The following is a 19,858-nucleotide window of genomic DNA, read 5'->3' on the forward strand; positions in this document are numbered from 1 at the left end:
TCTGTTCCTCTGCGGACCCTGGTTGTCTGCACGCCCAGGGCTCACCTGGGCTGCCCTCGCCCCACGTGGGGGGTTTTCCGCAGACCACGAGCGCCCTCTGGTGGCTCATTCGGGTCGCGGCGCGTGAGGGGAGAACCGGATGCCGATTTGGGGGCGGGAGGTCCTCAGCCGAGGCCGCAACCCATTTCACAGACAAGGACACGAAGATTGCCAGAGGGACGTCACGGCTGTATCTGTCCCAGGAATGCCGTCTGGCCCTGCCGGGGCTTGTTCAGAGAGGCTGGGGGTGGGCAGTGATGTGGTCAGAGGACCCCTGGGCTGTAGGGCAAAGGACCCTGAATCGGACAGCTTGGGGGCTGCAGGTGTGGGGGGATGCGTAGTGCCTTGAGTGGCCACCGTTTTGTTCCCATCTGGAAGGAGAAGGAGTCTGAAACCGCAGAGAGGACCAGGCTGTCAGTGGGGAAGGAAGGGCCCCTGGGGCAGGTGTGGTGTCCATTAGATGGAGGACCACGCTGGGGGGAGGGGCATGGCAGGCCCTTGAGGTGGGGGTAGAGGTGTACATTCCCCCTCCCTGCACAGGGCCATTCAGGGGCGCTGAGCTGGGACCATCCACTTCCCCACACTCCTTGGAGGCCCCAGGGTCAGTGCATGGAGGGTCAGCTCAGGGTCACAAGTTGGGACCGGGGACTCCCAGGCAGCCCGGAAAAGATTCGCCAGGGAGGCCAGGCCAGCACCCTCTGTGGTCAGTACCTTGGGCAGAAGCCAATCTAAATCATGGAGAACTGACAAAAGAGAGAGAGAGAGTCTAGGAGGAACCATGGAATTCAGCTGCCCTATTTACCAGGGAGTAAGGAAGTTCTTCCTCAGGTCTGACCAGACTGTGACACCAGCCTCTTTCCTGCATCAGAGGAGCTCCAGCTGCTTCTGCAGCTCCGGGCTCTCAGGGTTCCTTGTGCCCACCCTCTCAGAGGGACACAGCCCAGAAGCCCTCAAACTTGTGGGCAGTGCGCCTGGGCTCCTGCTGACCCCTCCCCATAGTGTCTGCTGGAGCCTGGGCTCACAGCCCAGGAGGCTTCCTTCTCTTAGCTTGGGGTCACCTAAGACCCCCAGGCCATCTTCTCCTGAGCCCTACATTTGTTCCCTGAAGGCCTCAGTGAGGAGTAAGAGAGGAGTCCTAGGGGCTCTGCTTCCAGTGCAGCGTGGAGAAAGCTCAGGCCCAGCAGGAAGACCCCTCTCTGGCATCTGGTTTCCTCCTCTGGAAAGTGAGGGGGAACATCCCCTCCCTGTACCATGCTGGGACTGAGTTAGGCTGCCTGTGTACCTTACCGTGACAAAGACTATTACCTCTGACCCCCACCAGGGGCTCTGGGTGTGCTGGGCCATCCCTGAGGGTGTGTGGGGGGGGGGAGGGGGGGGTTGGCAGTTCATTTGTACAAAAGGGGCCATCCCTGATGTAGTGATAAGGCCGGATGGACGGCTGGACAGTCGGCCACAGCCCACAATGGGCCGGATGCCCCGCACCTGCCCACAAAGGAGGGGGTGGCTCCTGCCTCACGTCTGACCGGCAGCCCTGAGATAGCATCAGCCCAACCGGAGGGCCATCCATCTTGTCCCACAAAGACTGGGACAAAGGCCATGTCAGCGGCAGCCTCCCCGACCCGGTCAATGGGGGCCAGAGCCTTCCTGTGCCAGGCGCCCCAGGCCCAGGCCTGAGGCTTCTTGTCAGGGTCCTGTTTGGGTCCATGAAGAGTGGCCTTCATTGTTTACAGGGCCAGCCGGGTGGAGGCCCCACCCAGGGCAGGAATGGGACTCCAATATTGAGGAAAGTGTCAGCCCTTCATTTGGGCACCCTGGGTCCCTTGTTAGCAGCTTGCGCCACAGTGGGGCACCCTGGAGGAGTCCCAGGCCCTGGCTGCTCAGCCTGAGTTCAGGGGTGGGATAGGGGAGACCAGGGACCAAGGCTGGTCCGAGCGGTCAGAGGCACCTTCCCACGGGAAGTGGTGGTCAAGTGCAGAACATGATTCCAGACACTGCGCAACTCCCTGATACCCACTCAACCCTGCAGGGACCTGCCTCACCTGTCCTCCAGAGGCTGAGCTTCTAATTCAGATGCCCAGGGAGTTCCAGGTGGGTCATCAGATTATTCTCACCACCCTGACCCATCCCTGACTGCCCTGAAATCTGCCCATCCAGGCTCCCAACAGTCCTCAGAGCCCTCCTCACGGCCCTTCACTGACCCCCCAGAGACCCCAACTCCAAACATCCTCTCTCTCTCTCTCAACCACACTGTCCTGCAGTGCCCTCGATGTCCCCACTGTCTTCACTGTCCAGTATCCTCACCGTCCCCGTGTCCTCACTGCCCCTCAGTGTCCTCACTGTCTCAACACTGTTTTCACTGTCCCCACAATGCCTTCACTACCCTATAATGTGGTCACTGTCTGAGTTCTTCTGTGCCTTCCACTTGAACTCCTTTGAAAGTGAGTGGTCTGGGGGAGTCACTCACTGATCCCGTGTTGGGTGTAGGAAGATGTGATGCATCCCCCTTGAATCACCTCCTAGGGCTTGTCCTGTGGTTTGGGAGGGGAAATTCCGGGTGGTGGGGCACAGAGACCAGTCAGATTGGGAGAAGGGTTTATTCTGCACTGGAGTTTGGTGTGGGGAACCTCGCAGGGGCTGGGCTGCAGCTCACCCCCTTGACCCGCCTAAGCGTCCTGGGCTTTGGCTCGCCTCGCTGCAGAGGGGCGCGTGTGGCCCGGGGCCCGCAGGGGGGGTGGTGAGGTCTGGAAGACTGTGCCCAGGCGGAGGACGAGCCCCGGTCCGGGTCAGGGCGAGGGCTCCTTGGAGCAGGGTCCTGTCGGGCTGGCACGTCCGCGTCGCTCAGCGCCTCTCAGGATTACTCGTAGAACTCGCTGGCTCCCGCCGTCTCCGCCACCAGCGGGGCGGTCAGCGACAACGGGTGTGCGGCGTGGGCGCGGGCGCGCAGCCGGCGCAGGCGACACAGCAGCAGCAGCAGCAGCAGCGCGTGCAGGAGCCCGAGGCCGAGCAGCAGGAGCTGCGCTGCCAGCGCCCCCCAGCAGAGCGCGCCCGGCGCACAGGCGGCGCGCAGCTCGTCTTCCGCCAGGTACGGCAGCAGGCGGCCGCGCAGCGCCGGGGGCGCGGCGCAGCGCAGGTCGCGGTAGGGCGCGCGCTCGGGCCGGCCGGCCAACCAGGCGCGCAGTGGCACCAGGCGGCAGTCGCAGCGCCAGGGGTTGCCGCCCAGGTGCGCGGCGCGCAGCACGGGCAGCGAGTCCAGCAGCCCCGGCGGCAGCGCCGTCAGATTGTTGCCCGTCAGCACCAGTTCAGTCGTGTCCGGCGGGAAGGCGGCGGGCAGCGAGGCCCATGTCAGCCCGCGGCGCCCGCAATCCACGCGCGTCCCCGCACAGCCACACGGCGCGGGGCAGCCCCGACTGGGCGGCTGGGCGGCGCTAGCAGCAGGAGCAGCAGGCTCAGCGCCCGGCGCGGCCCTGCAAGGGAAGCGCCGCAGTGAGCCTGGTGGCCTGTGTGGCACCTGAGCGGGTCCCTGTACACCCCAGGGCGCTGGGCCCGACCCGGGCCCCGGAGACCCGAGCCCCGCCTTACCCGAAAGCCTCTCCACCTCGACCATCCGCGCGCTGACTGGAAGTCCGCCCTAAATCTCCCTACTGCAGCCCAGATGACTGCAGCGCCTCCCAACCCGACTCTGCTCAAGGAGCGCAGTCCCGGGCCTGCCTGACCCCAAACTCACCGGAGCCCATGGCGAGAGGATGGTGACCTGGCTTGTTCTGGAGCGCTGAGCGTTGGCCGGAGAGCCAAGTGATAATGCCGCCCTGCCCTGCCAGGCCCCAGCACCCCGGCCAAACCGACCACAGCGCTGCCACCCGCCAGAAATAACCCGGAGGCCCAGTAGACAGACGCTGCGGCCCCAGATAGAGCGCTATCACCAGGGCTCGCAGGCTACCAGGGCTTCCGCCCCCCACCAACCCAGGGGAGCACGGATCACTCAGACACCGCTGCGACTTCACCAACATTGTTCTCCTGTCACCAGGACAGGATGCAGCATTCACAACTGAACAAAACTGGAGACTGGGATTGGGGGGGGGGGGAAGGTATCATGCTGGGGGTGGGGGAGGGATGGACTAGGCAACCCAGGGCAACAGTGCTGCTGGGGAGAAAGGACCTCCAGCCACAGGCAGGGAATGGCAGTCTAGGGGTGGGGGGTTCCCAGGTTGCCCAGCACCCACTGTTCCTGGAGCCCTCAGGCCAGGCCACAGCCCTAGATGAGGAGTTTGGGCAATTGCAGGCGTCCCTGCCCCACCAGCCCCGGGAGATCCTTGCCTGCAGCCAGCTGCTCTCCTTCGGTCTGGAGGGATCCTAAGTGCTTCTGTTGCCCAACCTGCCACTGAGCTACCCAGTGAGGGGTGAGGAGGTAGGGAAGGACTGGCCCACCTCGGCACAAAGTGAGGCCTCAGCGTAAGCTGGGTGGCCCGAGGGAGGGGGCACATGAGGGTTCCCACGTCCACTCTGTGGCACTGGGATGGAGAAATAGACCTGGGATGCCGAGGATCTGCTCCCCTATTCTGCCTTGTTTTACCCCCCTACCTGAGTAGGGCCTGGAGTCGGAGTTCATGACCTTCTGGGGCAGGGGTAGATCTCAAAAGTCATGGCCCAAATTAGCTCCTGTTCCCCCAAGGCCAAAGAGGGCCAGCTGTGGGGGCTGCTGTCCAGGCCCCTTGGAAGCAGATACAAATAAGGGGAGGGACTGGTGCTGAGAATAAATTAGGGTTGTTTGGGGGCTATGAGCCTGCATCTCTGGGTCAGGTTGGGAATAGTCGGGAACAGTCCTGGTCTGGACTATTCCGGGACTGGGGTTGTGCCCAGGCCTGTGGGACATCCAGATTATTCCAGGGTGGAGTCCAGGCCAGTTGGGGTCCAGGGACGGGAAGGGCCAGCCTGGAAACTGGCAGTATATCCATGGCAATGCGGGGCTGGGTTGGGGTCACTGGTCCTGCATCTGCTGCTTCATCTTCTGCAGCATCTCCTGCATGCGCCTTAGCTGGAGGTGAGACGGGAATAGCAGAAGGTAGAGTGACAAACGTGATAGGAGGGGCTGGACCCCCACCCCCACCCCTTCTCCTCCCCTGTGGCCCCACTAACCTCCTCATCCTTCATCCTGATGAGCTTTTCTGTCTCAGCATCCGGGGTAGGCAGTGGTAGGATGGGGATGGGGCTCTCCATGCGGCTGTCCTGGGTCAGTTTGCTGTGGGGTGGACAAGAAGCACAGTTTGTCTGACCCCCAACACTACCGAGGCTCTGCCCTCCTGAGCTCCCACACCGTTGGGTCGGCTCTGGGAAGACAAGGTGCAGGGTGGGGGGCCTACTTGGGAGTCGGGGCAAAGTTCAGATCTGGGAAGGCAGCAAGGATCAGCCCTCTGTTAGGGAGCCTTGGCTGGGAACATGAGGTGCACGATCCAGGTCCGGGTCAGAGCTGCGCACCTGGTCATCTGCTGGATGCAGTGCGCGCGATAGTTCTCATAGTGCACGTCGCATGTCACGTCCTTGAGATCATGCATGTGTGTGCGGATCAGCATGTTGCGAAGCTTCACAAAGTCGCAGTGTGCCTGGTTCTCCACTGTGGGGCAAGAGCGGGTGTGGGGTGGGTGCAGGCCCGGGGGAGCCACCCCACTCCCTCTGTCGCACCCCATGCCTAAACTCACCCTCCACGATCCCCCAGGGGTACAGTCGCCCCCGGACCCGCTGCCCCTTGGCCTCCACCACTGTGTTGCTGCCGATAACCGCGAAGGGCGCACTCTCCTGCAAAGGGCAGGTACAAGGGCTCGCGCCCAGTTAGTGTGAGTATGGGTTAGTGGCTGAAGAGGGACATGGGCACTCGGCACCTGGTCGCTCCTCCAGTATCACTATCAACAGCCCCTCCCCAAAGAGATCCTGGGGTTGCCCAACCCTTGTGGCTTCTCTGAAGCCAGAGCTGGCATGGCATATACCCGTGGCACAGGGTACGTGCCCAGCCAGGCATATCCTCCCCTTCTGACACCATCCCCCATCAGGAAGTGCTCCATTCAGCTACCATCGCCATCCCTCCCTCCCCAGAGCTGAGCCCCTGCCTCCTGTTACTGATGCTGACTTAGGCTGGGGCCAAGGGCTCCACCCTGCTCTTGGCCCAGTGGCTGCCTATCCCGTGCCTTAGGCTTGGTTATTGCCACGCTAGATCCCGGGGCACCCAAAGCCACAACCACCCCCTCTGGAGCTCAGAATTCTGGGAGCCAGGGCACACACAGGCTTCTGGCCATCAGGCCAGACCCTTCTGCTCGTGACCCATTGGAAGAAGACTGAGGAGCAGGGTCAGGGTGGAGGCCTGGCCAGGACTGTGCCTTTGGGTCCTGGCAAGTGCTCCATGACACGCTAACCACACGGGGCCCAAACTGCACAAGCCAGTGGGGACATGAGTGACTGTACCCCACCCCCACCCCCCCACCCCACCCGACCCCAGGTGGAGGGGCTCTGCTGCCCAGACAAAAGACTCTTTCCCCCACCGGGTTGGACCTGGATGCTTGGTGCCATGTAAACTGACCTCCAGTTCCCTCCTCTGCCACCCCAGGCCGCTCACCTTCAGTTCCCGATCCTGCTGCTTGAAGTCCTCATCCTCGTCAGAGTCACATTCAGGGAACTGGTACACGTGGATCCCAAACTTGTCAATCTCCTCCCGGATCTGTGGCAGGGCAAGGGCTGTCAGATTTGAGGCTGGCCAGGGACCCGGGGCCAGGTGCGCTGGCACCCAGGATCAGCACACTTGGTGTTCTGGGTCCTGGAGACTTAGCCCAGGCCCAGTTGCCAGGCTCACCCGCTCCTTCAGCTTCCGGATCTCGCTGGGGACGAGACAGTCAGCTTTGGCGATGAGGGGCACAATGTTCACCTTCTCATGCAGAGCCTTCATGAAAGCCACATCCACTGGCCGCAGCCTGCAGAGAGCATCCAGGGGTGGAGAGGGGCATGGTGGGGGTGGTGGGGGCACAGAGAGAGGGTGGGATGGGCTCAGGGAGGGCATGGTTGTGAGGGCACAGGCAGAAGATAAGCAGTGACAGGTGCAGCCAACGGGGAACCACGGAGGTGGGCCCCACCCCCCACCCTGAGCCTGTTCCCAGGACATTCACGCACCCGTGTCCAAAAGGGGAGATGAAGTAGAGGCAGCAGTGCACGCGGTTGTCTTGGATGTTCTTGCGGTTGAGGCCACTCTCGTCACGAAAATACTGCTCAAACTGCTGGTCCACATAATCGGTGATGGGCTTCCAGCTGCAGGTAGGCAGGAGGGTTGGTGAGGCCAGGGGGACACTGGATCAGCCTAGGCACAGACTGTTCCCCAGCCAGGCTTTCCTCACCACTCAGAGTTGTTGACAGCATCCCCGAAGCCCGGTGTGTCTACAATGGTGAGCTTCAGCTTGACCCCCTTCTCCTCAATGTCCACCGTGTGCTTCAGGATCTCTGTCGTTTGGCTGATGTGCTCTGTGGGTGTCGGGGCATCGTTTGGAGGGGTCTCTCCAACTCTCAGACCCCACCCCCACTGGGCAGCCAGGACCCTTGTTCTCATCCATTCTAGCATTTAGTCCTGGCCTCATGGCCTGACTGTGGTCTGGGCCACTCCTCCTGGACCCTGAACAGGAGAGACCCACGCTGTGGGGAGAGAGGAGCAGGGTCTGGACCCAGAAGGGACCCCTTTGAAGGGTCACACAGCAGAGGATGGGGAACCAATGCCAGGGCTGCATAGGGCCCACTCACCCTCGGCACTGAGCAGCTTCCGGTCCTTGTACAAGTCGGTCAGGAAGAGGCTGTGGACCAGCGTGGACTTCCCCAGGCCCGACTCACCTGCCAGCAGGTACAGTGAAAGAGTCAGGTTAAGTCTGGGACCCCTCTGACAAAGCCTAGCTGGCTATGGCCCAAGCCACCCCACCTGGGAGTCCAGCCCACTCACCCGCCACCATAAGAGTGAAATCGAAGCCCTTCTTCACAGACTTCCGGTGCACCTGATTGGGCAGTGTGGCGAAGCCCACGTACTGCTTGTCGATATCCTGGGGGGCAGGGGCAGGGCAAGTCAGGAGCAGGCTTGGATTCCTGGGGCAGTCCGATGCCCTGTTCCCTACCCGGCTCAGACATGGAGGCAGCAGAGGGCAGAGTCCTCTGTGTGGGGAGTTTCAATGGCAGAAAGGGGTGAGGGCCTGTGAGCAAAGGCCTGGAGCTGGGAAGGCAGGTAAGGGGGTGACAGGCATCCTTGCCCCCGCCTCAGTGAGTGGCTTTGCAGGGACCTGAGAATGTGTCTGTGTGTGTAGAGTTTAGGATGCCTGGCTGCAGCAGGCCTAGGCTGGGTCCTCCCTTGGGTGGTGGGCAGAGGGCACCAGGACCCAGACCCCTCACACACATCCAAGGCCCTCCATAGGCGGGAGAAGCCTCCTGGCCTCAATACTCACCCCTCCTCAGTGTACCAGGGGGTGGGAGGCCACCCTCCACCATCCAGCCGCGGGGGGCGGCTGGCTGCTGCTACCAAGGGGAGCAAGGGCTATTTATAGACAGCGGCACCGAGCCTCCCCCACCCTCGGGGTCCCAGCGCCCAGTCAGGTGGACCCTGGCCCTGCCGGTCCCTGTCACGTCCCAGAGCCCTTGGGACCGGGACCCGGCAGGCACACACAACGCTGACCCACATTCCACTCCCCTCTCCACACACACCTTGAGCCGCCTCTGGGCCCGGGTCCGCTGTGACAGCAGCTGCTCCACCAGGCGGTCCTGGGGCGCTGCCAGCGAGTCCATCGCTGCGTTTGGACCCCAGACCGGGTCAGACCCACAGGGGCAGGGCTTTCAGGAGGGACTTACAGGCGGTACTGCCCTGAAGCTCTGTTCTCGCCCCCGTTTTACAGACGCGGGAATTGAGGTCCAGAGAAGGGACGTTGCCCACCCGCGGTGTGGCTGACCCCAGAGGCCACGCGGGCCATGCCTCTGCCAATGCGGACCCGCCCCGAGCCGCGCGCGCGGTCTCAGCCACAGGCAGGCCCGGCTCCCGCACCGAACCAGAGGCGGGGCCTCGCGGGCGCTGGCAGGCGGGGCGGGCGGGGAAAAGGACCGCCCCACCCTCATGGTCGCCGGGAAACAGTCGCTTGGAAATTGGGCCGCCGGGGGAGCCACCGGAAAGCTGCTTCGGATGGCAGGGCCCAGCATAGGCGCGCATAGGCACGGAGGCGGAGTCCCGCTGCTGGACGGGTAGCCTCTGTCCGGGCGTCTCGACCACCCGGGTGGGAGGGTGGGGAAGCCAGGGCCCACCTAAGGGCCCTAGGGGGCGGGGTTTGTGGCCGCCCCGCGTCTCGCCCCCTCCAGGTGCAGCGCGCTTTCACCCACCAGAGGGCGCCGGGAGAACGCTCCCGGGAGAAAGCTCCCTATGCGCACCCACGCGGGAAGCGGCCCCTCTCACTCCTTCTCTCCTCGTAGAATTGGCCCGGAAACCTCCCGGCGGTGTCGCGGAGTCCTAACTATCCACGGCCACACCCCTCCTTGTACGCTCCCTCCCCCCTCGTATGTTATGTGTGTGTGTGATGGGAGCAGGAGTGTTCTGGACTGGTGTGGCCCTTCCAGACACGTGGGAACTGGGAGGGGGCAGAGCCCACCTCCCCAGCCTGGACCCACCTCCCCTTCGCCCGGGCTTGAAGGGGCTCAAGTGCTCAGTTAGAGCACCAGAGGCCTACCCACCCTACCTCCGGGAAACTTGGAAGCTGCAGCCAGCCAGCACTGGCCACAGCTGCCCCCAGACCACTTCTGCCAGCCAAAGTGGGGGGATGGTGTGTAGAGTGAACTTACCCCCTCCCCATCATTTGTCTCCCTGTCAGCCTCCTCGCCTGCTCTGATCCACGAGACGGACCCACGAGGGCTGGAAAGCTCAAGCCGGTATAGCTCTCACCCTCTGTGACCACCCCAGGGGCCACAGGCCTCTCCTGGGCACCAAACCCTTCCTCACCCCTCTCTCCAGGACCCTACCAGAATCAGAACCAGCCAGCCAGGCAGGAGGGAGGCTTGGAAAGGAGCTGCAACAAGAACAGACATACTTCTTGGACTGTGTATCAGTGGGGATAGGCGGCCCCCCAGCTCTTCCCCACCCTGGTTCTCCCTTCTTGGCTCCCCTGGTTGAGGGGCCTCTGTCCATTTGTCCAGGCTCATGATGCTGCTGTGGGGCCTGGAGGCCCCTGGCACCTGGGGAGGAGGGGTGGGCCCACAGCTGGGAACAGGAGAGTCTTTCATCCAGAGGAGAGCAGGGGGAAGCCACAGGGCACCTCCCTCAGCTCTCCCAGCTGGGCCCGCAGTCCTTGCCCCGAGAAAGCCTCCACACTGGCCCCAGCCCTCTGCCATGAGGACCTGTAGGAAGTGTCTGGGCCAAGTCCCACCCAATCTCCACCTGTAGGTCCACTAGAGACACAGCCCCTCAGCCTAGCCCCCCAGCCCGACAGGCTGGCATCTCAGGCTCAGGGCATCTCCAAGACAGACACACCTGGGTCTACGCCTTAGCACTTCACAGCTGGGTGTCTAATGGGGCTTGTCACTCTCAGACTGCCTCAGTTTCTCCACTGATAAGGCACAGCCTCTGGGGAGGCCCAGGTCAGAAGGGCAAGAGTCAGGAGGGTGACATGTCAGGAGGGAAAGGGTCTCACTCCCAGCTCCTGCCCCTGCACCCAAACTCACCCAGGCAGGGCCTGTGGATTCCCTGGGGGAGCTCCAGGGAAGGGGCCCTGCCACCCCCTCTCTCTGCCCATGAAGTACAACAAATATTTCTCAGGGCTTCCTGAGCTGTAGACACAGCTGCGCCCACCTCCTCCCGGTGCCTGAGACTCTCGAGGCATTTCCATTCTTAGAATCACTGGAGTCAGCTCTGGAAGCAGCCACCAGAACCAATAGAGCCCCCATCACTGCCTGAGACAAGGCGGGGGCCAGAGGATGGGGGCACGGAGGGCCACCAGAGCACCCCCCACCCTCTTTCATAGTGTGGATAGCTCACCAACACCAAACAATATTAACGGTGAAACTACCATATTCTTCCAGCTCCCCCCCCGGATCCTCGGGGAGCCTGTCCCAAAGACCTGGCTCCTTGGCTTTGTTCCTGGGGCTCCCCCTCCACCTGCATGGTGCCCTCTCCCTCTGGTCTGAGGGGTAGGGGACAGGTGAGGCTGGCTCCTAACTGACCTTGAAGGATGGGCAGACACAGGCCTGACGGGGCTCACACCTCAGCAGGAGGGAGTCCCTGTTGGTGCTAGGCAGCAGCTGCCTGGCCCAGTAACTCCAAGGCCCAGGAGAAGCTGTCTCTCTCTCTCCTTCAAACAATAGCCTGGCAGCATGTGTCCCTGCGTCTCAGGCATTGTCTGACCTGCCTTGATAGGAAGACAGCTCCTGGCCCGGGCTCTCTGGAGAGGCCCTTGCCAGCAGGTTGAGGTTGAGGGGCCCCTCCCCAAGAGCCTCACCTGTCCCAGGGTGGGGCGTGTCCCTGCCAGGAGACTGGCACCTGGCAGCCAGTGACTCCCAGCCCCCACCCCACCTGCTGGGCCGCACCCTGGGCCAGGACTTCGGGGTTCTACCCAGCATCTACCCACTGTGTGAATTCCTATCTCTGACGAGGAGTGCCAAGGCCACCTTGGTGCCAGAGTTAGGCCAAGAAAATCCCCCAACATGACTGAGCTCAAGCCAGAAAGGCCTCCAGCAGGGCCCCAGAGCCCCCTGCCCATCTGGTTACCCACCCCCACCCCACTCTCAGGATCTCCCAGCTCTGTTTAACCCCAGCCTCAGCTGGGTTTCACAGTGGGTGCCCAGGTCAGCCTCCTGTCATGTCCTGCATTCCCTGAGTGGGGGCCAGGCCAGCCCCTGTGGGAGGCCACAAGCCTATTTGTACCCACTAGGTTGGAAGACCCATTCTGGGTACAGGGATGACTCAGACCAGGCCTTAGAGGCTCCCAGTCTGGGGAAGAGGTCTGGCCACAGATCAGCCCACTCAAATTGGTGTGTGGGGAGAAGAGACATAAGATGCACAGGAGTGGGGTGGGGCTGCTTAGGGTCTAGGTGCTGGCTGGTGGATACAGACCCCTCCCCTAGCCTGTGGCCTGCGGTGACGGTGGCCTCACTCAGGACCCCCAACACGAGGCCTAAGGCCAGTTCAGGGAGGATACACTGGCACTGGACCATTGGGAGACACCCGGCCCATCCCCCCCATCCTGGGAGGGGCACTCCTGCTGTAAGGGTCAGGGGTCAGGCCCCCAGGGGCCCAGTGCCCACTCCTCCCCTCTGTAGCCCCTGGCGCGGCGGCACTGCCCCAGCTGACAATCGGTTATCGCGACAGGGCGGGATGACGGCCGGCGGGGGCGGGGTCGCGCCTGGGCGCCGGCGGCGTTGGTGGCACAATGGGTGACAGCCGGCCGCGGGGGGAGCGGCGGCGCGCACGTACCTGCTTGTCCTCTGCGGGGTCGGGGTCGGGTCGGGGTCCGGGTCTGGGCCGGCGGGCGGGGGAGAGACGGAAAGACACGGTGAGAGGCGGGCGGGCGGCGGGGACAAAGGCGCGCGCGGGCGCGCGGGCAGGCGCCGGGCTCACCTGGGGTCGCCAGCTTGCTCTTGTACCGCAGGCCTGTGCTCATGGTGGCCGCCGGCGGGGGGAAGGGCGGCGGCGGGCGCGCGGGCGGGGCGCGGCGACGAGCGGCGGAGGCCGAGGCCAGGCTGCGGGGTGACCGGCCCCTCCGCGCTGCCGCCGCCCGCCCCGCCCGCGCGCCCGCCAGCCAATCGGCGCCCGCCGCGCCCACGCACGACCCGGCGCGGCCGGCGGGGGCGGGGACCCAGGCGCCCCCCAACGGCCCGCGCCCGCCGCCTCCGGGCGACGCCCTCGCTCACAGCCGCAGGCCAGCGCCCCGGGAACCCGGCGACGCCCACGATGCCCCAGCCCACGGCAAGGCGGCTGCCCGACTCCCGCCACACCTCGCGTCTCCCATGCCCAGGCCTGGACTCTGCCTGCCTCGCTCTGGAGGGACCCCAGTCGGTGCCTCAGCCTCTGACCTTCCCAACGTGTGGCTCTTCCGTAAGACCTTGCCCCCCAGGGACTGGCGGCCTCCTGCCAGCCGCTCCTCACCTCACCATGGACGATGGAGGTGCTGGCCTGTGGAGTCCTGCGCCTGGCCACAGCAGGAGAGGTGATGGTCACCCCACGGACGGCCGGATGCCCGGCGCAGGGCCAGTGCCCCAGCTTCCCACCTGCAGCCTGTTCAGTGCTGTGCACATCTGCTCTGGGAGGAGACACCTAGGCAAGCTGCAAAGTCCAAGCCCCTGGGCCGTTGTCCCTCTTCTCTTTTTCTGGCTTATTTTCTGGGATTATTTCTAAAGAGTAACCGAGCTGACATCTGGGACAGGACGGACCGACCTCAAGCCTGCCTGCTCCCTCACTCCCCACCCCAGCTGTACACCCTCTGCTCTGCAGATGGCAGCCAGAACTGCTACCACCCTGAGAAGGGGGGCAGGGAGATCTCGGCCTCCTGTGCTAGAGGCCAGTCAGTGGCACTGAAGGCAGGGCCAGGGCCTGCACCCCATTTACAGATGGGGAAACTGAGGCCCCAGACCTTCAGTGATTGGCAAGATTCTCAAGCATGAGTGCCTCCTGTCTTCCGTCACTATCACACTCCCAAGTACCTTTGGCTTCCCTGGAGTGCTCTCAGATGTCATATCTGGAGTCTTTGGTCCCACAGAAAGGACAGGCAGACCTGTGGTCACCAGCTCCCTCAATGACAGCCCCCTTAGGAGGACATGGCCTGCTGTACCTTCCACACTCAGGAAGCGCTCCTTTCTCCCTAGCCCCTTGTGTGCCCCTTGGTCCTCCTCCATCTCTGAATCACCAGCACCTAGCACAGAGTTGTTTGCTCAGAAATGAAAAAGCCATGTAAGCAGCAGCATTGCTCTGCAAAATTCTGTGGCAAACGCCCATTTCCCCCTCCACTGGGACCTCCATGTAGTCCAGAGCTGTGACCAGTGTGGGGACACTCCACCGCTCAGACCCCTCATCCAAAGCCTCAGGGCCAGATGTGTTTGGAATTCAGAATTTGTCATATATCTCATACAGTACATGATAACTCATTGGAGCCGGCTGCAGCTGCTGGTAACCAAACACATTAAGATGTTTGTAGTGGAGGGGTACCAGGGTAGCTCAGTAGGTTAAGCGTCCGACCTCAGCTCAGGTCATGATCTCTTGGTCTGTGAGTTCGAACCCCGTGCTGGGCTCTGTGCTGACAGCTCAGAGCCTGGAGCCTGCTTTGGATTCTGTGTCTCCCTCACTCTCTACCCCTCCCCCACTTGTATTCTGTCTCTGTCTCTCTCAAAAATAAATAAACATTAAAAAAAAAAAACTTTTAAAGATGTTTGTAGTGAAATGAGGGGTGTCCAGGTGGCCCAGTCGGTTAAGCGTCCAACTCTTGATTTTGGCTCAGGTTGTGATCTCACGGGTTTGGGCTCTGTGCTGACAGCATGGAGCCTGCTTGGGATTCTCACTCTCCCCCTCTCTCTCTGCCCGTCTCCCGCTCACAATCTCTCTCTCTTAAAATAAATACATAAACAAACAAACAAACAAACATTTAAAAAAGGTGTCGGTAGTGAAGTGCGACTATTCACATGAACTGGAATTAATAAAGGCCATAACACATGGTTACACATCAGCCCAGGGCTGCCTTTGTTACAGAGTTTCGAACACTTTAAGTTTCAGAGCTTTGGGGGAATTTGGAATTGGGGATAAAGGAATGCAGCAGGGAGGGAACGCTTGAAGTGACAGGCAGGACTTCTGGATCCTCCTCAGCTCCGACAGGCTTGGTGGAAACCCCATCTGAGGGGGCCTGAAGCTTTGCAAAATGGTTGAACTGGTCAGTGAAAACTGGCACTTGGACCTTTAGTATGAATTGACCCATGCAAGCCTGTGCTTGTGGGGACAAAGGAGGAGACAGGAACCTATCCTCGATGAGGCAGACATGTCTTTGCAAAGGGCTCTCTCTGGGCTCAGCGGGGAGGGGGGCTCCGGGAAGCCCTGGGTCAGGTCTTGAGGGGAGTTGGCTGCAGGTCAAGGGCATAGCTCAGGCAGAGGGTGGGAGGTGCACCTGTACAAGAATCATAGGCTTTAAAACAATTCTGGAGATGGGAGACAAAAAGAACAAGGTGTATCACATAAACATGTCTTTTTTTGTAATGTTTATTTTTTGAGAGCAGAGCACAAGTGGGGGAGGAGCAGACAGAGAGGGAGACACAGAATCCAAAGCAGGCTCCAGACTCCAAGCTGTCAGTATGGAGCCTGATGCGGGGCTCAAACCCACGAACTATGAGATCATGACCTGAGCTGAAGTCAGACGCTTAACTGACTTGAGCCACCCAGGTGCCCCTAATATGTCTTTTTTTAATTGAAGTAAGTACATTCCAAAAGATTACATACAGAAATGCTGTTGGATTTGGGTCTGGAGTGGAGTCGTGGATCGGTGTAGAGCCGATGGAAAGAAGACCGGAGCCACTCCCTGGGAGGAGAAGGTATCAAGGGCAGGCCTGAGTCAATGCCTTCTGTGAAATGCCATAGGGTGTCCTGAGGCTGCTGGCCCGGAAGGGGGAAGAGAGGGGTCTCCTCCTTGCCTTGGGGCTGTGGTCACCTGGACCGAGTCCAGGGGATAGCCCTGAATCCCACCACAGACACACTGCCTAGCTGAGAGACCCTCGGGGTAGCAGCATGCATTGATTGACATGCAGAATATCTGCCCAGGGACATTTTGGAAGTAGGACTGTGAGGTGCTTGTACTGGCCAGCAGATTCGTGGGATGTGCCTCCAGTTCTCCTAGATGTGTCAACGTAAGGCCTTTCCTTCCTCCAGCCTAGATACTGCCGATGGGGTGGCCTGAGCCAAACTGTCACACTGCTCCTGTTTATTAAACATGTGCAAACCCTGAGGGGGATGGGTGACATTGGGAAGGTGTGGGAGCTGCAGGGCCTGGTCTGGACACACACGGCGTTAACCTGGGTAAGGGGCTGTGGCCTCCCTGACTGGGCTCTGAGTCTGCTTCCTCAGCAGGCAGAGAAAGCATTGGCTCTGGTACAAAGGGGAGTAAATAAGACACCCCTGGGTGAAAAAAAATGCTACTTTTTAATTCACAAGGAAAAGAAGTTAATGAGTGAAAACATAAGTTACACCCAGAAAAATCTGTTCAACCAACTTGGGCTACAAATAGCTTGATGCTTTCCAGAAAAAAAAAAAAGGCAACAAAACCTCTTTTAGTTAAGACATTCTCAAAAGGCTGCGTTCAGCCCATGCTGTGTCTCCCTCCCCGGACACAGACACGTGGGCATCAGCATGGCCACGGGAGACCGAAGATGGCCTCACAGTAAACCACTATGATAGTGACAAAGGGACAAATGGGTGGCAAGTGAGGCAGGTGCCAGGGTTGAGGTTTGTTCCAGGTTACACACAGATGTCAGGTGGAACAGGGGCCACCAATGACAAAGCTCGAGAATGTTCAATTCATCCGAGGACAAGGGCAGAGGGCAAGCTGGGTACAATGCATTAGACCCCTAGGATCCCCTCACAGGGGTATTGGAGGGAAGGGATCTACAGGGTCATGCCTGCCCAATGGAGGTGAGACTACGTCCCTGAAAAAAAGGGTCACCACGAAGAAAGGAGAAACACATGTCCCTTTATCTGAACAGAGGCACTACAAAGGACCTTACGTTAGCTCAAAACACATTAAATCCACTTGGCTTCTTAAGGTGAAATGGAAATCTCGCTTGCCTTCCTACATCAAGGTAGCACATGGGGCCACAAACTCCGAGTGGCTAGGGACAGTGATGTAAACTTGGTCTGAGCCCTCTGGAAGCTGGTGGCTTGAGGGTTAGGAAAGAACGAGACAGGGGTCCCGGGAAGATGGCGGCATAGGAGGATGCTGGGCTCACCGCGTGTCCTGCTGATCACTTAGATTCCACCTACACCTGCCTAAATAACCCAGAAAACCGCCAGAGGATTAGCAGAATGGAGTCTCGGGAGCCAAGGGCAGACGAGAGGCCCACGGAAGAGGGTAGGAAGGGCGGCGAGGCGGTGCGCTCCACAGACTGGCGGGAGGGAGCCAGGGCGGAGGGGCAGCCTGCCGGCCAAGCAGAGCCCCCGAGTCTGGCTGGCAAAAGCGGAGGGGCCGGACAGACTGTGTTCCGACAGCAAGCGCGACTGAGCGTCTGGGAGGTCATAAGTTAACAGCTCTGCTCAGAAAGTGGGAAGGCTGGAGGACAAAGGGAGGGAGAGCTGCTGAGCCCCGGACCACAGAGCTCAGTTTGGTGGGGAACAAAGGCGCACGCCAGCGCCATCTCCCTCGCCCATCCCCCAGCCAAAATCCCCAAGGGAACCAGTTCCTGCCAGGGAACTTGCTCGCTCAGCGCAAACACCCAACTCTGTGCTTCTGCGGAGCCAAACCTCCGGCAGCGGATCTGACTCCCTCCCGCTGCCACAGGGCCCCTCCTGAAGTGGATCACCTAAGGAGAAGCGAGCTAAGCCTGCCCCTCCTGCCCCCGTGCACCTTGCCTACCCACCCCAGCTAATACGCCAGATCCCCAGCACCACAAGCCTGGCAGTGTGCAAGTAGCCCAGACGGGCCACCCCACCCCACAGTGAATCCCGCCCCTAGGAGAGGGGAAGAGAAGGCACACACCAGTCTGACTGTGGCACCAGCGGTGGGCTGGAGGCAGACATCGGGTCGGACTGCGGCCCCGCCCACCAACTCCAGTTATACACCACAGCACAGGGGAAGTGCCCTGCAGGTCCTCACCACTCCAGGGACTATCCAAAATGACCAAGCAGAAGAATTCCCCTCAGAAGAATCTCCAGGAAATAACAACAGCTAATGAACTGATCAAAAAGGATTTAAATAATATAACAGAAAGTGAATTTAGAATAATAGTCATAAAATTAATCGCTGGGCTTGAAAACAGTATAGAGGACAGCAGAGAATCTCTTGCTACAGAGATCAAGGGACTAAGGAACAGTCACGAGGAGCTGAAAAATGCTTTAAACGAAATGCAAAACAAAATGGAAACTACCACGGCTCGGATTGAAGAGGCAGAGGAGAGAATAGGTGAACTAGAAGATAAAGTTATGGAAAAAGAGGAAGCTGAGAAAAAGAGAGATAAAAAAATCCAGGAGTATGAGGGGAAAATTAGAGAACTAAGTGATACACTAAAAAGAAATAATATATGCATAATTGGTATCCCAGAGGAGGAAGAGAGAGGGAAAGGTACTGAAGGGGTACTTGAAGAAATAATAGCTGAGAACTTCCCTGAACTGGGGAAGGAAAAAGGCATTGAAATCCAAGAGGCACAGAGAACTCCCTTCAGACGTAACTTGAATCGATCTTCTGCACGACATATCATAGTGAAACTGGCAAAATACAAGGATGAAGAGAAAATTCTGAAAGCAGCAAGGGATAAACGTGCCCTCACATATAAAGGGAGACCTATAAGACTCGTGACTGATCTCTCTTTTGAAACTTGGCAGGCCAGAAAGGATTGGCACGAGATTTTCAGGGTGCTAGACAGCAAAAATATGCAGCCGAGAATCCTTTATCCAGCAAGTCTGTCATTTAAAATAGAAGGAGAGATAAATGTCTTCCCAAACAAACAAAAACTGAAGGAATTTGTCACCACTAAACCAGCCCTACAAGAGATCCTAAGGGGGACCCTGTGAGACAAAGTACCAGAGACATCACTACAAGCATAAAACATACAGACATCACAATGACTCTAAACCCGTATCTTTCTATAATAACACTGAATATAAATGGATTAAATGTGCCAACCAAAAGACATAGGGTATCAGAATGGATAAAAAAACAAGACCCATCTATTTGCTGTCTACAAGAGACTCATTTTAGACCTGAGGACACCTTTAGATTGAGAGTGAGGGGATGGAGAATTATTTATCATGCTACTGGAAGCCAAAAGAAAGCTGGAGTAGCCATGCTTATATCAGACAAACTAGACTTTAAATTAAAGGCTGTAACAAGAGATGAAGAAGGGCATTATATAATAATTACAGGGTCTATCCATCAGGAAGAGCTAACAATTATAAATGTCTATGCGCTGAATACCGGAGCCCCCAAATATATAAAACAATTACTTATAAACATAAGCAACCTTATTGATAAGAATGTGGTAATTGCAGGGGACTTTAACACTCCACTTACAGAAATGGATAGATCATCTAGACACATGGTCAATAAAGAAACAAGGGCCCTGAATGAGACATTGGATCAGATGGACTTGACAGATATATTTAGAACTATGCATCCCAAAACAACAGAATATACTTTCTTCTCGAGTGCACATGGAACATTCTCCAAGATAGATCATATACTAGGTCACAAAACAGCCCTTCATAAGTTTACAAGAATTGAAATTATACCATGCATACTTTCAGACCACAATGCTATGAAGCTTGAAATCAACCACAGGAAAAAGTCTGGAAAACCTCCAAAAGCATGGAGGTTAAAGAACACCCTACTAAAGAATGAGTGGGTCAACCAGCCAATTCGAGAAGAAATTAAAAAATATATGGAAACAAACGAAAATGAAAATACAACAATCCAGACGCTTTGGGATGCAGCGAAGGCAGTCCTGAGAGGAAAATACATCGCAATCCAGGCCTATCTCAAGAAACAAGAAAAATCCCAAATACAAAATCTAACAGCACACCTAAAGGAAATAGAAGCAGAACAGCAAAGGTAGCCTAAACCCAGCAGAAGAAGAGAAATAATAAAGATCAGAGCAGAAATAA

At 58.9% G+C, this 19,858-nt stretch overlaps 2 protein-coding genes across 4 annotated transcripts; both read right to left on the bottom strand.

Moving 5' to 3' along the window:
• Positions 1-2,619: 2,619 nt before the first annotated feature.
• LOC124525698 (platelet glycoprotein Ib beta chain-like) lies at positions 2,620-3,773 on the bottom strand. Its single transcript, XM_047098258.1, is given in 3 exon segments — positions 2,620-3,444; positions 3,447-3,503; positions 3,764-3,773. Coding segments are annotated over 3 exon segments (618 nt in total). The 3' UTR covers positions 2,620-2,893.
• LOC124525696 (septin-5-like) lies at positions 3,428-12,687 on the bottom strand. Of its 3 annotated transcripts, XR_006965544.1 has the most exons (13): positions 12,635-12,687; positions 12,491-12,501; positions 8,000-8,096; positions 7,807-7,893; positions 7,410-7,533; positions 7,189-7,323; positions 6,875-6,992; positions 6,641-6,742; positions 5,733-5,829; positions 5,512-5,647; positions 5,173-5,275; positions 4,618-5,071; positions 3,428-3,503 (listed from the first exon to the last, which is right to left on the bottom strand). XR_006965544.1 is itself a non-coding variant. In XM_047098256.1 (12 exons), exons 1-12 carry the CDS (start codon positions 12,675-12,677, stop codon positions 5,015-5,017), a joined length of 1,110 nt encoding a protein of 369 aa, XP_046954212.1. In that variant the 5' UTR covers positions 12,678-12,687; the 3' UTR covers positions 4,030-5,014. The 3 variants fall into 3 exon arrangements, 2 of the variants coding, with proteins under 2 accessions (XP_046954212.1, XP_046954213.1); XM_047098256.1 differs by lacking the exon at positions 3,428-3,503 and having other exon boundaries at positions 4,030-5,071; XM_047098257.1 differs by lacking the exons at positions 3,428-3,503; positions 12,491-12,501; positions 12,635-12,687 and adding an exon at positions 8,749-9,049 and having other exon boundaries at positions 4,030-5,071.
• Between the last annotated feature and the right edge of the window lie 7,171 nt (positions 12,688-19,858).

This window comes from Lynx rufus, unplaced genomic scaffold (genome assembly GCF_022079265.1).
Source record: "Lynx rufus isolate CCGP_SWC_20201006 ecotype Redwood Valley unplaced genomic scaffold, mLynRuf1.p SCAF_45, whole genome shotgun sequence".
NCBI lineage: Eukaryota > Metazoa > Chordata > Mammalia > Carnivora > Felidae > Lynx > Lynx rufus.

Coding starts and splice junctions, on each gene's coding strand:
- LOC124525696 (XM_047098257.1), bottom strand. CDS start 8,829: ATGGACTCGCTGGCAGCGCCCCAGGACCGCCTGGTGGAGCAGCTGCTG. Junction 6,993..7,188: donor ATCTCCCCTTTTGGACACGG/GTGCGTGAATGT, acceptor TGCTCTCTGCAG/GCTGCGGCCAGTGGATGTGG. Junction 5,072..5,172: donor TCAGGATGAAGGATGAGGAG/GTTAGTGGGGCC, acceptor TCTCACCTCCAG/CTAAGGCGCATGCAGGAGAT.